The sequence below is a fragment of the Trachinotus anak genome, unplaced genomic scaffold, assembly GCF_046630095.1.
Source record: "Trachinotus anak isolate AG129_WGS33_773 ecotype Australia unplaced genomic scaffold, CSIRO_AGI_Tana_v1 ptg000002l, whole genome shotgun sequence".
NCBI lineage: Eukaryota > Metazoa > Chordata > Actinopteri > Carangiformes > Carangidae > Trachinotus > Trachinotus anak.
Genome location: NW_027273853.1, coordinates 16,132,767 through 16,149,737, shown reverse-complemented (window position 1 = coordinate 16,149,737; position 16,971 = coordinate 16,132,767). Strand labels below are relative to the sequence as shown.

Sequence of the window (16,971 nt, the reverse complement as noted above, 5' to 3'; positions counted from 1 at the left end):
TCAAGTACACAACTTTCTTCCGCTTCTTCTTACCCTCTCTAAGTTACCAAAGTCAAAGCGTAAAACCGGACAAAGGTTTAGCGATTCAAGGATCCTATGCCCCCCATGTTTCTATATCCTCCTTACATACACACTCTGTGTGTGTGTGTGTGTGTGTGTTGGTGTGTGTACATGGAGGAGAAGCCTATCTTGCCTGCTATCATTTCCTGAATGACCTCTGCTTTCAGCCTATGATGGATTGTATTGCGCTCATAGACATTAATTTTCCTGAACCAGGCAAAAAAAGCTTTACTCACAGGAAGAGCATGTTGGTACAAGGGTAATTCCATAAAACAACAACTAAGATACAGCAGAGAGTTGGCGGTATCAACAGCGAGCCTGGGAGACTTTACACACCTCCCTCCTGCTTCGTCTCCCTTTCACTCTCTCTCTCCCTCTCTCTCTCTCTCTCTCTCTCTCTCTCTCTCTCTCTCACTTTGAGTCTTTCAATCTCTGAGGTATAATCAAGTGTATTTGCTTGTCTCAGTAGTTAGTAGCTGGTATTTACATGCGTTCTCCTGTGAGTGTGAGTGTGAGTGTGAGTGTGTGTGTGTGTGTGTGTGTGTATGTGTGCGCGTGCAGTGTTCAGGTAAGTTGCAGCTGCTGTCTCAGTGGTGCTGTCTTCTCATTAAGGCAGGTAATGAGCTCAGTCACTTCCACCTCTGCAGGTCACCCCACGAGAGAGAGAAAGAGAGACGGGAGAGAGGATTAGAAACAGCAGAGGAGGTGTAACAGAGAGGAGGTACTCCGTGTGTGCGTGAGGGAGAAAGGGGACGTCTTAATCATGTCACCTGCCTGCCGTTCCACTCGACTGCAGCACCTTTGGGTTTCTCCCTGTTTACACTACTGTACCATCCTCTGCTCCATGTGCTCTGGAAAAGCTGGGAAAGGATGATGGGAAAGAAGAAGAGGAGTTGAGGTGAATCAGGATACAGCAGAAAGTGAGTGTGGAGGTGGAGGAGGGACAGAGACAGAATGAGGTTGTTGAAAAAAAAGGCAAAGAAGGGTTAAAAACAAGCAGGAGACTGGAGGGAGAGGGAAGTGTTAAATAAGAAGGCAAAGGAGTGGAGGAGTGGGGAATAGAGGGAGTGTGTCTTCCCAGGAGTGAGCAGGCTGTCTTGTCGAGTAGTTCATCATTGTGTCCCCGGTGACTGTGTCTGTGGCCTGGCCCCGCTGTAGCTATAATAAGACATAAATAAGGAACAAGACTGCCTTATCTTCACTGTGGCCCCCATCCCTTTCTCTCTCTCTCTCCCTCTCACCCTCGCGCTGCAGCAGATGTAGAGTTGTGCTTTTAAGAAGTGTTTTCCCACCATGTTCACCATTTGCCGCTATCCGATGACCCACGGTCATGATGAACCCAGAACTCACATGTACACACTCACACACACAGTATGGTGGAGCCTGCCTGTCCTAACTTCAGTACTACAAACAAAGTGTCCATCACTCACTGCAACAGTTTTAATAGTAGAGCACAGTCACATCTGACTGCCTGGTTACACACAGGGCATATTCTCCAGGGCCCCAGACCACAGAGGGCCTCTGAGAAAATAATAATGCTTATATATATAGAAAAAATGACTTTTAATTCAAGTAAACTATAAATCAACACTTTTGACTTTCTTAATAACACAAGTGAAAAAGAAAGTGTGTGTGTGCCTATATAAGGACAGTAGTTTTTATAAAGAACATCTCATTGCTATCATTGTTTATTCATTATTTCTGTGTCTGGTGGTCGACTCACTTCCTGTAAGTCGTAGACAGTCGTGGTTTTAACGTCACACTTCAACACTGGAGCCAAGACCATGGGCAAGTGGAGGGACAGCTCTGTTAGAAACACTACCATGCTGACATATTTTCATGGGAGCCATAGAGTATTTTTTTTATTTTTTATAATGAATTAAATAAATTGCTGTTTATAATGTGATGTCACAAAGGTTTCAACAGATAAAAAATTTAACCTCAGGATCAAGTTTCATTTTTTCATAAAGACCAGGGAAAGAAATGCAGAGGTGGTGACATCAGAACTCTCTACTATACAAATGATTGAGTAATTATCCATTTGCATTAGAAAATTGATCAGTTTTTCACTTCCACCTGATATTTTCTCCATCAACTTATCTATGTTTTTTCTGTGTTTGGGTGTAACCTCTACTGTTTTCCTAACCCAGTGCAGTTTTTTCTTCCCACTGTGTGTGTGTCGGTGTGTATGTGTTGATAAAGGTGCTATATCAAGCCGAGTTATTAATGTGTGTGTTTATTAGTTGGATGTGTGGTTTCATTGGGGAGTTGGATCTCAGTTGATATCTCACTTTGGTTTACACAACTTAACGCTGCTTGACTCTGTGTCAGGCATGCCCATATGTTTGTGTGTGTGTGTGTGTGAGAGTGCGTGAGTAGGGAGAGCAGGGAGAGACTGGAGTCAGAGCCAGAAAAAGAGAGAGAGGGAGATACCTCAGGAGAGTGGGGTTTTTGCAGGGGCTTTGGTTGTTCCTGCATCATTAGCCCGACTGCAGACAAAGCCTGCTTACGTCCCTCTTTCCCCTCCCCATCCATACACTCACTCACACATACACACACGTACACAAACATGTGGTGTACTGTATGTGTCAACAGAGGCTGAGGGAGTCCTGCACAGGGGAGAAAAGAGGGAATACGAGAGAGGAGGCAAAGGAGGGGATGTAGAGAAAGGAGAATAGAGAATAGATTTATGAAATGAAGCATTCCAAACAGCACTATCTGCCTGCTGTGAGAAACGCCTTTCATAAATCACCACACAGCAGCAGAAAATAGAGCATTTGGTCGGGTTCTTGTCTGTGTGTGTTTGTGAGTGTGTATGTTTGTGCATATGTGGTTGTATGAGAGAAAGAGGAACAGGAGGAGAATCCTTTATTCCCATCACTGGTCTAGTAGAGGGTAGTCTTGCAGGGGATGTATATATGTTTCCGTGCATGTGTGTGCACATACACATACACATCAATGTCAGTGTGATTGTGTACAGTCAGTGTGTGCGGTTGTGTTTGTTAGATACTGCCCTCCCACAGGGTATCTTTACAGAGAGCATGTTATAAAAAGAGACAGATAGAGTTGGTGAACGAAAACCGAAAAAGAAAAGGGGAGAGGGAGAGCTGAGTACAGTAGCTCAGGGGGATCTCTGTCTGGGTCAGAGACAGAAAGAGAGAGAGAGAGAGAGAGAGAGCAGGAGTAGAAAGGCAGAAAGAGAAAAGGGTGACGTGCTGAGAGGAGAGTTTTTCCTCAGGTGAGTTGTTCTGTAAGTGAGCGCTGATCTGCCCTGATCCTGTCACTGGGAAGAACGCCGGGTCGACTGCACTGAGAATACAAACAGCACCTTACTCAACGCACACACACAAACACACACTCATGAGCGCACGCTCTGTACAGCGTCTTTCAGAGCTATTCAGATTCAACAGTGGAGCCAGTGAACTATTCACCTGGCTGTTGAACACATTCAGAGCTTATTAAGTGTCTTTGCCAACCATAGAAAGGCCAAGGATGTAATTTGCCAGTCACACACTGGTTTCACAGTCCGTCTCTTTAACACATCTAGCACCCATCTAGCATCCTTAAGTCCTCAGAATGAGACAATTAGCGCTGAGAGACAAGGCCAGTGTAGTCAATGGACGAGGAATGGCAATGTAGAGGGGAGACAATTTAGCTGAGAAATACATTGTGACGCAGGAAGGAAGAGAGAAAAAATGAAGGAGAGACAGGCAGATAGTCGGGGAATGGTCTTTGTAGATTCTCGAAGAAGCTGGAGGAGATACAGGGGGAGGAGAGAGAGACTTTTATGAGTGTGACAGTGAAAGGCATTCAGATGGGAGTGATAGGAAATAAGAAGAGGCTAGAGCATGTGTTCAGACTAATTTCATGAACCTCTTTTACTGATTGCTAGTGAGGGGGTGAAAAGTGAAGAGAGTAAGTGATTTGAAGGAGCAAGGGGAGAAGAGGAGATGGATGGAGGAAACATCAGTAATGATTTTGTCCTTTAACTCTGCCTGGCCTGTGACCTGGAGAATGAAATTCATTTCACATTAATCTTAAGTTTTAAATTGTAGATACTGCTTTTCCTTAAATGAGTAAAACAATCATCCATTTGAAACAAAATATTTTCAATACAGTTTAAAGCAATACAAACTAGATCACTACTCTCGTATCAACTTATCACCGTAACACTTAACCATAACACACAATTTAAGGGGTTTTAATTTGGCAGAGCTGTGGTGGCCATGTCCTCAGTTGGCATCAGGTGCAGTGAGCCTTTGCTCCATCTTTCTCCACTAATTTCCTGTCAACTAAAAAAATGCCGTAAAAATAATTACTACAAACAAAAAAAGTTTTAATTTGAGTCACATTTTTTGCAGTGTATCTCGCTCTGCTGTACTTTATTGTGTGACTTCACCCAGTGCTGCAACTGGTCTACAGGGCTTTGGACAGAGGGTGGTAATGTAGCATGCAGCTGAATTAAAGGGGTTGGTATTTAATTGCGGCCCACAGATGGCCTCATACATCTTTGGATCATTTAAAGGGGCGGTGGGCTGAGTAATGTGTGTGTGACACGGCGCTGTGTTTTATAAGAGAGCCCCTATTACGCAGACTGCTCTATAAAGAGACAAGTCAGCGGGGGAGAGGTGTGGTTAAAGGCCCGGTTTGTAATTGTAGTGTGACACCCTCCGTTTAAACTCTGTCACCCCAACGCTGGCTTTGTTTACATGGAGATTTATTAAAGAGATTAAAGTCTCTCACTCTGGAGTCGACCTCAGTAAGAATAGAGTAGTATGATACGGTGAAAACAGAAACAAAATTATAAATGAAATTGTATCAGTACAAAGAAAAAAAAAAATCACATTTGCATTTCACTGGTTTTTCATACTCTGTTATCAGTCTGAGACAAAGCAGAAGGAGGCACGTGTATATATTACAGTTTGGAAAAAATAAAACAAATATCTGGAAAGACAAAAAGACAAGGAGTGATTGGAGAACCTATGAATAGGCAGCAAGAAAACCTGAGGAGTTTGAGTGGGGGAATCACAACTAAATGAATGGAAAGAGAAGCTGGAGGAAAAGATGAGGCCAGGGGTGGAGGGATATGAAGATGGTTAAGGAGAAATGAAATGAGGGATATGTAGAAGAGTGTGTGTTTGTGGTGGGGTCCCAGCTGTTATCTCCCTGGGGGTTGAAACAGCTGTTACGCACTGTAATAACACACACATACACGCACTTGCTTTGTTCTCTTTCCCCAGATCTATGCCCCCCTTTCCTCAGTTTCCCTCTTTTTTATTTTCAGATTTTTTTTCTTTTAACCCCATCTTGGGTCCAGCCTCCTCTGTATGTGTTCATTTTTTTCAACCCACATTTCTCTCTTTCCTTCTTCTACACCCCTCCGTTTCATAGAGAGATATGGAAGAGAGAGAGAGCAGGAATGATGGTTAGGAAGGGTGAAGGAAAGAGAAAAGAGGCATGGGAAGCAGGCGGACAGGCCTTTCATGTGTCCGTATCCTCCGGTCTGCATAGTCCAGATTACATTCCCTCCCCTTGGCTAGACAGCTTTTCCAATTTCTCCCAACCAAGGGAAGACAGGTTGAGAAGAAGCAGCTGGTTAACTGCATTAACTCATTTTGGCCTTCTCAATACGTCTGGTACCCTAATCCCTCTCTGTTGACATGGCAGGACGAGGTAGTGTGGTGCTGGTTGATAGGGAGGTCCTCCTGCCGCTCCGGAAGACACTTACCCTCCCATCTTCTTCTCATCATGCACTGCTCTTCTCTTTCTTCCGCATTAAGCAGCTCCAACTCGCAAAATTCAAACAGACAATTTGGAAATGTGTCTTTAGCTTCAGCTTTGGCTCTTTAGCTCAGACACAACACAGTCAGACAAGGAGAGAAATTGGATTGGAGTTTATGAAGAGGAGAAGGAAAAGGGGGCTCCCAGAGAGGAGTGACTGTAGAGGACAAGGTGGATGGACTTGGGTGCAGCTTGGATAGAGGCAGGTAGAGGTTGGATAGACATGTACACGCACTGCCATATAAGACTTTGGTGTTGGGGGATGGAGAGCATTGTTGTAGGGGTGGATACAGGGGAGATCTAGAGGGATAGAGGGGGATCACTGGTGGAAAAGGAGGAGGGGTAAGAGAAGAGTGATTATGGTGGGTCTGGGCTGCCAGGCCTGATAAATGACTAATCAGGAGAACAGGGCCTTAGGTCCCTCTCAGGACCACTACTACCACAGGCTTATCACATGCACGGGCTGCAGACACACACACACACACACACACACACACACTTCAACTTGCCTCTGCAAACACTCTGCACACATACAGCCTTACACACTTGGACACAAAAGGAGAGAGTAAGAGTAAAGAGAGGGATGGGTTGAATCCATAGCTGCCTCTCATGGAGCAGCGCTCTGCTTGGAGAGCAGTTATAGATCCACCTCTGCCTCCTCCTCACGCCTGTCTCACCTCTCTGACTCCTTGCTCCAGGTCTAATAGTCTGCCAAGGCTGGGACAAAGAGCAGGTCACATAACCGACAAACTGTGGTTCTGTTACACATTGATATATCCACTAGTTTAGAATGACAGCTCACATGACACTCAATAACCGTTATGAGGAGTTACCTATAATTTTAAACTTCTGAGTTTCCAAACGTTTTTGTTTAAATGTGTGCAGCTTTTCATATGCTGCAGAAGACAGCAGTGGACATATTGGGAAAAAAATACAGTTAGTCTGGCTACTTAAATCCAATCTGGCTGCATTCCAAGCTAATGATCAGGAAGGAATGGGAAAAGGTGGGAGAGAGAATTATTGAGAGGAGGGAGTAGGGGGAAGCAGTGGCAATGGGGGTATATGGACGTCTTTGTGTGCCACGCTCCATTGACTCGGCTTCCATACCTCAGCAGCCATGTGATCCCGATATGATGCTGCTAATAGTGACACTAGCAGGGTCGAGAGCAAGTGCGAGGGCGAGACAATCAGGCGGGGGCAGGGATGAGGGAGGAGGGATGGCACAGGGCAGATGGCGGGAGGTAGAGAGGGAGAGGGAACTGGAAAGTAGGAGGATGAGGAAAAAGAGGAGAGGGGAGAGCTGGAAGAATAGAAAAATAGCAGGAGCAGAAATGGAGAAGGATGGGACTGTGGTCTCTATGGGATTATGTGCAAGGACGGCCAAGTTGGTTTCTCCGTCCCCTTGTACCTTTATGTCCCCCCATGTCCCTTTATGTCCAGGCGTGTCCCTGGACACAAAGTCACTCACACAGCCAGATCACCTCTGTAGTGTACATACCTGAATGGGCAAACTGTGTTTTTACTCTTGTGGCTGCTGTTACTGGTGATATGGCTCTGCGTGTATATGTGTGTGTGTGCTGAAAGTTAGACATTAACCTACACAAGCAAGGTTTGTCTGCCTCCCTTTGGGGCTCAAGGGCATATACATCAGCTCTTATACCCATTCATTTGTTGTGTACTGTGCCTTTTGTGTGTGCTTTCAAGGTGTTTTCTTTTGTTTTTTAAATGATTCATCTTAACTTTTATTTGTTTTTGTTCTGCTGGACCTGAAATTAACTTACCATCAAAAAGGTATGGTGTGAAACATTTTCAGGCATTTATTTTTTCTGTTAAATCTGGATATTTATGTGCTGTTCATACGCCACACATTTCCCTTGCTCTGTGCTCAACAGTAGATAAAGATGAAATCCTACCGGTCTAATTCTTATTTCACACCCAATATGTATCTGTGTCGTTCCTGGGGCAGCAGTCATAACATGGGAAGTGTTGGTTAAGCCTTCCTGCTTTCTGACTGTCACTCCTGGCTAACTCCAAGCCGAGTTGAAGCCTTGTGATGCCTACTTCCCTCTGACTTTCTGTCTCCACCAATCACAACCAGCAGCCCCATGATGCCCTGTGATGTGGTTCCTGCAGATGCCGGTGTCTGTGGCGATAAGGCCTCACAGATGAACAATCTGATTGGATTAGCTGGCCCTTTGAACAAGCTCTGACTGGCTGTTTGCCGGCGGGATGCAAATGAGCTCCTTAAGATGAAGGCAGAGCCTTGACCCTTATTGGGCATGGCAGTATGGACGGTGGCACGGAGGGAGGAGGGAGGGGTAGAGTGTAGCCTCTGAAAGCTCACATGTGGGAAGCTAAGAGGTAAAAGTATATCACTGGCAGACAATCCTCCTTCTCTCTTCCTTTCTCTTCCTCTCTTTCTCTCTCAGTCTGGGTGAGTGTCTTCATGGTGCCACTGTCCTGCCTGGCTGGTCAACCTTCTTGCTGGCTCTCTTTGCTCATTTGTGTCTGTGTGTCAGAGCCATTCGCTGGTGTGTTATACTGTCTCTGACAGTCACTTAACCTCTAGGCCTGGCAGCATCCACTGTTCAGATTCTTGACCGAGCAAACTGGAGCTAAGCATCGTAATCAGTTGGGGCTAAGACTAGACTGAGACTCCAAACAACCAAGACATGACTGTGATTTTCAATTCTTAAGACCGAAGTTGGGTTCATGAAAGTAGCACTGTAAAAAAAACAGAACAGTAGAAAAGCAGTATACTGACCGAGACCAATAACAATTGTAAGGATTTGGAGTAGATGTATTAATGTTCAAGGTATAGATGATGGCCTTTGTTTTCCCCAAAGAGCCGCCAATACATGAACAGAACACTTGCAAGTATATCCAGTCTTGTAGCAAGTCTTTTGTTGGAGATCCAAACATTAGGGCTGCAACTAATGGACCTAAAACTAACAATTGTAATTACAGAATTACAGAGTAACCTCATTATTAATTTATGCCATTAGTCAACCAATTATTTAGTCTATAAAAAAGTAGAAATTTAAAAATATACAGCCAACAGTCCCAGGCTCAGTCTTTACAATGATGTAAATTTTAAGAAAAAAAAAGGAAGTCTTGGTATTTCTACTTGGTAATTGATGGACCAACATGTGTTACAGCCACTGGAAAAAAATGATTTCAGCGTTTGAGTTCAAGACTGAGATGAGACTTTAAGACAAAACGGGGTCAAGACCAAGAGAAAGACACTGTCAGAGCCTGGGGTCTAATAACTGGACTGAAAACTACTACTCCTGTCTGCAACATGTCAGCTCTGTTTCAATGTCCCTTAGGTATAGTACTGTGGGTATTAAATGTTTGAGAGTTACTGTACAGTAGGGGCTTGGAGGAATCTTTTACTGTTTTATGTGAACACACACACACACACACACTCTCACTTGTGTGCACTCACACATGCTATATGACCTCATACTGCCAACAGAGGAAGAAAGTCAGGTAGGGGCTGTAAGTCATGCTAGATAAATCCTGCTTTTGTTCCAGAGAGACAAGGTTGTTTTGGGTGTGGAGGGATGGAGGACTGGATGGATGGAGTGGTCCCTATACAGTTTTAAGAGCAGGTCCCACTGTTAAAGGCTTTGTAGGCAGCATGGCCCTTCTCTCACCCCCCCTCCTATCCCCTGGGGGGTTTTATCTGCCCATTTCCTCCTTTCGTGCCTGGCCCTCGGGACGCCTTAATGGCGCCATGTTCCCTGTCAGTCAGATATTTAAATGGAAACCGACCATGAAAGTATGGCTGCTCAGGGCTGGCTCGCTGTGCCACGTCCTTGCTCTTAGCAGCAGAGTCAAATGCAGAGGCCCAAACCCCAGCCCAGAGCTCCAGACAAGCCTGGGGAGGGGGAGTCAGGCTCAATCTGCAAGTTTAATATCCCCCATCAGGTTTTAAACCTGTTTACCTTGCAGATTTGATCAAGGATACTGATGCAAATGGAGGCAAAGGCTCCTCGCTCTGGAAACCTTCTGTCCAGTGGTTCATTGATTCACGCTAAATGGGTTCAAGCATCATTCTTAATCACTCACTTGACTCAATTGATATTGTCCTAAACACAAAAGAATATCGGTTTCTCTTCACAAACCTGCATCTCAAACAACGTACTGTTGTAGCCAACTTGTAGTTGTTTGTTTGGCAGTTGTTGCGTCACTGTTGTCGTTCTCCACAGTTATAATAATCACTGTGTCAACTGACAGCTGCAGGTGGTCTTACCAACTCTCACCAGACAACCTAATTTAACCCAGTCATAAATCTCTGTGCCCAGTTGGCCATTTTAGCTGTTTGGCACAGGGCACTGTAAATTCACCCTAATTAGATCCTCCCTCTACTCCTCCCACTCTCTTCCCCCGTCTTCCCTCTCTCCTCTGACTCTGTCCCCCTCCCCTGTCTCCTCCCCTGCTCATTGGTACATATGCTCATACACCTGGCCTGCATCGTTACCTGTTTACAAATGACCAGGCTGGTTCTGCTGGCTTCAGCATCCACTCCACCGCACAGTACTGAATCTCTCTCCCTCTCTCTCTCTCTAACCTCCCCTGTGTCATAATTAGACCTCGGAGCTCATGTTTGCTTAATATCATAATCCAGTACACCTGCATTTCTCTCTCTATAGTGCTTAGGTTTACCACGCACCCCACCTACACCCCGACTCCCCCACCCCTGACCTCATGCAGATAGTGTTTTAGAATTGATGTTACCAGGAACTGTTAGCGAGTGTATGTATTTTGTTTTCAAATTTTATCCCCACCAACGCAGCATCACTGAAAGGCCAACAGCACACCCCTCCTTTTTGCAGTTCCTCTAAAAGGTATGAGTGTTGAGCATGTGTATGTACTATGTGTGTGTGTGTGTGTGTGTGTGTGTGTGTCAGGGGTGTCAGTGTCAGGGCTAATGGTCTCTAGCAGGGGCGCCAGCCTGAAGATTTATGCCACAAATTAGTCAAATGTGATCAAACAGCAACCCAGTTAATCATGCAGGACCCACGTTTGTCCCTGCTTTATCTACAGGCATAATTATAGACACCCATTTCTGTGACAGGCCAACGGCAGGCCCCTGTGGAGTGATATTGGGGGGTCTCCATACAGTGTTGTCACGGTGATAAATGTCTTAGGGTTGCGGGGAGTGTTTTAAACACATATATACTTAACACCCCCTTGTGAATACTTTGAGTGAAGGCATGTCCCCGGCAGAACTGGTTTAACTGTTAGATAAGGACCAGCTTCCTAAATGAATATTAGTGTGAATGAGTCAGGTCCCCCTTCCCTCCCCAGCCTCACAATTTGAAGCACTTCAGCCATTAAGAACAAGCGTTGCCATAAATCCAATTCATCATATGACTCCCAATTCATTATGTGTTAAGTGTTGACTGGTTAAAGTGAGCTCTATCAGTCATCCCCTCCCTTCTCAGCTGCCTCCTCTGCAGACTTGCACAACTTGGAATGTGGGAATGGGACTCATCCAGCAGTATTCTGTTATTCCAGACCATTACCATGTGCCAAGCTGGGAAAGAGATCCAGTGATGTGTGCTGCAGTTTGTGATTGGAGTGGATCCTCTCTCTCTCCCCCTCTGACAGCCATTTTAAACACTCGTTTATGCAGCGCTTTTAATATCAATAAGAGAAGCAGGCAGGCAGGCGGACAGGCAGCAGTTTCTTAGACACACACACACACACACACACACACACAGAGTGACACACACGGCCTGGCTGGAAATCAGCAGCCTCCATCTCCCTGGTATGACAGGGTGTGGTAATTATGTCTCTGTGAGAGTGTGTGCTGTTTGCTGGGTGAAAAATGATAATGGGGTGATTTTTAAGTGCCATATCTCCCGCACGGGTAATGAAAAGTACTTTTAATCCAGTTCGGAGGAACGGAGGGGAGGAGGAGAGGAATGGCTGGGGAGAGGAAGCAGAAGGGTCTGTTGTGATGGGAGGAGAGGAGGAGGAGTGGAGGAATGAGAGGGTGCTCTGAGGGTGGAGGGATGCTGATAGAGGGAGCTGAGGAAAAGAGAGATGGGGGAGTTCTGTATGGAGATGAGGGGAGAGGACGAAACAAGGAGCGAGGAGAGGTTTCAAGGCAATGCAGTGGCTGAATTGTGTGTGTGTGTGCGTGCGATAGGGGGGCTTGTGTTGTTGTGCCAGGGGAATGCCTAAGCCTTGGCATGAAGCTTGAGCTCAGCAATTAGAATAATTAAGAGGGACTGACAGGCTTTTAGAGTCTCTCTCTTTCTCCTCTCTTACTCTTCTCATTTCTCACTCCTTTTCTCTCTCATTCCTGAGCCAGCTGTAAACGAGGAGTATGTCAGACAACATTATGTCAGTTATGTCAGGTCAACACACACCTACATTTGTTGTAAGTCTGCGTGTGTCAGGTGTGTGAGCACAAGTGATGGGGGAACCCCTGCAACTGTGTCGACTCATTTCTCTCACCCACACATTCCCCTAAATTCGTGCACACTATAAAGCTTGCATTAACACAACACATGTGTGATACGTTCATGCTGTGGAAATCTATTTTTGTGAGGCTGCTGTGTAAAACATATTTCGCTAATAATACCCTGGAGTCAGGATTGCGTAACGGGTTTATCACAATCACACCTCACAAGTAAAGACTGAAAGAATAGGTGTGTCGGTACGCACACACAAGGGTGTGTGTGTGTGAGAGAGAGAGAGTTCACTAATGACTTCACACCCCATTAGCGCCTTTGCTTGATATGTCACACTTCATTATGTACTTAGATCAGTGGTGCATGAACTTGGAAACGAGTGTGTGCATGTATGAAGCATGTTTGTGCTGGGGAGTGTGTGGCTACACCAACTTCTGGCCATATTTCTCCTCTTGCATAGTAGACCAGTGGGTATTACTGTTTTCTTTCGGGACCTACTTCTAATTCTCTCTGATTTTATATGAGTGACATCATAGATTCCAGACTACACTGTTGGCTAATAAAAAAATTAGCCACATTACTTGGTACATTACATTACTTAAAATGAAAATTGTAAGTTGTTTAAAATTTTACACTGTGTTTAGATGTATATTATGGCCTCTTGTGTGATGAGGCTGCAGGAACCTATGCTCTACTTATGCACCTACACTAGACAGTGACTTTACATAACATTAATTTTGTTCAGTGAAGCCTCTTTAACCTCCAATTAGTCCAGAATAATTTTGGGACCAATTTTAGTCTTCCTCTCTTCCATGCTTGGCTCTGGACCCAGAATGTGATTGTTGCTGGGTTAGTCTATGTAATCTGTATGCAGGACACCTGAGAGTGAAAAATAAATGTCCTTGTCTAAGCAGATACATTTCTATCAGTTTAAATCTGCTTAATATTTTATAATAGGGGCCTGATATATGGGTAGTTTATTTGTCTTCATAATTTACAAGATCTCTTGTGTGTGATTCATAGATCAATTACTCAAAGAGCCACCACTGTCCAAACATTTATTCCACTGTTTAAGCATGCCTTTGTATATAAATCCATCATAAAATCCTAAGTGTGAACTATTTCTGTGCGTGTTTGAATGCACGTATGCAGGTGTCAGTGTTTGTGTGCACATGTGTGCGTGCTTGTATGTGTATGCAGCACATGTGATATGTTTTAATTCATAGTAAACAGACAGCGGTGCGGCCAGGCAGGTTAGTTTTATCAGAGTGTGTTTATCTTAATTCCCCTCAGTCTCTCTCAGTCCTATCATCCATTACCTGTCTGAGGAGGCAGCGTGCTCTCCTGGGCCCCACACACAAACACACACAGTTACCTTGGCGCTTAAAATATGATGATATGACTGTATGAGAGTATGTATGTATTGCTTACAGTGTATGACTAACTGCCTGTGCCTTTGTCAGTTTCGTATGCATTGTTGCCTTGGCTCATGGAGAAGATGATGTTTTCATAGCGGTCCATTGTGACCTTGGTGGTGTAAACGGGTTTGTAATGTAATCATGGGCGGAGGAGAGGAGCTGCTCTGACAAGGAACCGTAAACAGACTAATAGATGCATGCCATGCTAACATGACACATCTCACACATCACATCACAGCATATACCATGGCACACACACGTTTCTCTGAGTTTAAGTCTGGGCTTTGTCTGGGCCACAGTCAGAGACTTGTTTCATGACCACCCCAGCGTTGTCTCGGCTGTATGCTTTGGGTCATTGTTGTGCTGAAAGGTGAACTATTCCCCCAGTCTCAGGTCACTGCTCTGGAGCAGGTTTTCTTCAATGACCTCTCTGTGTTTAGTTACATTCATCCTTCACAAACTCCTGACCCCCATACTTCAGTGTAGGAATGGTATTAGCCAGGCGATGAGGTGATGATGCACCAGACATAGTGCTTTGAGTTCTGCTCAAAAGGTTTGTCTCATCAGACCAGATAATCTTTTCCCTCATGCTCTGAGTCTTTTCAATGCTTCTTGGCAAAATCCAAGCAGGCTGTCATATGCCTTTTACTCAAAGTGGCTTCCATGCAGTCACTCTAGGCCTGATTGCTGGAGTGCTGCTGAGATGGTCCTCCTTCTGGTTCTCCCATCTCTGAAGAGCACTTGTGAAGCTCTTTTAGAGTGACGGTTTGGTTTGTGGTCACCTTCCTAAAGTTTGGCCTATCAGCCAACTCTAGGAATAGTCCTGGTAGTTTTATTTAAATCTACAACACAGTAACGTGTACTAAAAGCAAAGGGTTCTGAATGCTCTCTGTTTGTAAAATACACTTTCATGCACACACTGTGTGTATGCTCACACTACATTACCCCCTGTGTGGAGAATGACAGGCTCTTTCGGGGGTACGACTTTCTCCCCATGCTGTTTGTCTTTAGGGTCACGTCCTGCCCTCTAACTCCTGACCTCTGACCTTTGACCTTAGTCCGTCAGCCAGCAGACACCAGCACTGAGCTGACAGCTCCCAAAGCCCACTGACCCCAAAAGCAGAGAGAGAGAAAGATAGAGAGAGGGGGAGACGGAGCTGTGACCGTCGACCTCTCTTGGAGGGGGAGCAGTGTACATCCAGCTAGAGTGACAGTTTACCTGTTCAAAGAGGTCAAGAAGAGAGAGAGAGAGAAACAAAAAACCACAGATCTCATTTATGAAATATGAAAAGCAAAGTGGAAATGAAAAAAGAAAGGGATGAGGATTGAGGAGAGGGAGGAGGGGGAGGAGGTGAGGAATGAAGTGGGAGGACAAACATGGGTGAACCTGGCTAGTGGAGGTCACACTCTGCCTGAGGAGACAGGTGCCTCAAGATTAGCCTCCACATTAATGGCCTTTACTTACTCTCTCTCACTCACACACACACACACACACACACACACACACACACACACACACACACACACACACACACACACACACGCATACGTGGCACAAGCCAGTGCTACAGAACTCCTATACCACAGGGACGTGGAACTAGTGAGAACACAGCTCTGACTCTCATATCCTATTTATACATCCTTTCCTGTACATTACAATCCTATTTAGCGCGCCCTGCTTCCTACACAATCCTATTTATGGACTCACCCCCACCCCGCCACCTCCACACACCCCCCCTTCCACTCTCAAATCCTATTTGTGTGCCCTCTCCTCCCGTATGCAGGTGCCATCTATCCAAAAGGCTGCCTACTGGGTGTGTAAGCTGTGATTCAGATGAGTGTATTTGTGTGTGTGTGTGTGTGTGTGTGTGTGTGTGTGTGTGTGTGTTCACCAGTGATTTGTGTGTTAATGTTGCATTGAAATTGGAGTGTTCCACCCAGGAATAAGAGAAACACTGTTCTTGGACTCTTGTGTTTGCAAACATCAGTCAGTTGTTCTCTGGCTAACTAAGAAGCTTGTTTTTCTCTAAAGACAAACACACTTGAAATTTGCTTTTACTTCACATCATCATGCAGTGAGAGGAAACAGAGTTCAATCAGTCTCTTCTCCTGAAGAACAAACCCAAAGAGTTCATGTGAGACTGGAGTTGCTTACCCTCTACCACAACCTCTGCTATCTGATGTAATACATTGCACATCCCTATATCTGCATTCATAAATCGTCCATAAGTAAAGATGAGTGTCTGTGTCTTCTGTCCCGTCCTATCTTCACCTGTCCCTGTGACAGGCCTCTTATCCCCCATTAGTGTATTTAAACAGGACAAAGTGCCTGTCCATATCAGGGACCTGTCTCCACCTGACTCCCCTACCTGTCACTCACACTGCTTTATGAAAGCGTCCTCATTCTGTTTGAAGGTGGGAGATGAAAGGAGAACAGCAGTCAGGGACCTGGTTGGCCTGACAGACCAGATTAGAATGGCCGATCTTGGAGAGAGAGGTATGAGGGAGGAGAGGGAAGGGCGAGGATGTTCGTGCCTAACCGGATTAGAGGAGGAGGTGAAGGAAAGGTGTATGTAGAGCAAGGGTCTGTGCCTGTCTTTATTAGAGGAAGGAAGGTGTAGCAAAGTGGGCGTGGAGACTGTCCACATGAGAGGATGGGTGCTGGTTGGCAGTTGAAGGATCTGTGTCTCTCAGACACAGGTAATGATGAGCCAGCAACAAAAACCTTAACATGCCGAAACCCCATGTCCCCCTGATGAAACAGAGAGGAAGACAGACAGGCCGCCGCAGCACAAGGTTAAACAACTCACTGCATGCTGCCAGTGTATCTCCCTGACTTTGTATACACAGCTAGACTAGTTCAAGTTATATTGATGCTCAGCGCGGGTTTTAGGCAAAGGATTTCAAACAAGTGATATATGACGTCTCCCATTTGGCAGACATTTTTATCCAAAGCCAACACCGGAGTGAAATAGTGTGAGTGAGCTGAATTTATTAATCATTCAATTAGCTAAATGTTCCTTCTTGCTATGGTTCAGATGAATGGACTGTCAGTCTTTAATGCAATCTAATTCTCAGCACACCTCAAGAGAGATGCTGTGAACGTAACTGCTCTGCAACTCTTTAATTTCTCTCACTCTCTCGCTGCCTTTCACCTGCATTACTCATTCCCCGGTACGCTTTTGTCACATTCATTTTTTGCTTTATTATTTCTCTGCATCTTGCAGTCTACATCTAGACTCTTCTCTCCAGTAGCAACAGTTTAAGTGGCCCTGTAGCCT

General features: G+C 45.2%; 1 protein-coding gene across 3 annotated transcripts in view; it reads left to right on the top strand.

Moving 5' to 3' along the window:
* The window catches only part of wwox (WW domain containing oxidoreductase), a 127,751-nt gene that overhangs the window by 98,024 nt on the left and 12,756 nt on the right, over positions 1–16,971 (top strand). Inside the window, exon 9 of one of the 3 annotated variants that reach the window (XM_071501559.1) lies at positions 708–980. The exons of the other annotated variants lie outside the window; for them this stretch is intronic. Coding sequence (XP_071357660.1) covers positions 708–800 — 93 coding nt within the window. The 3' untranslated portion in view covers positions 801–980. Of the gene's footprint in view, positions 1–707; positions 981–16,971 lie in introns of those variants that run through there. 3 annotated transcript variants of the gene reach the window in all.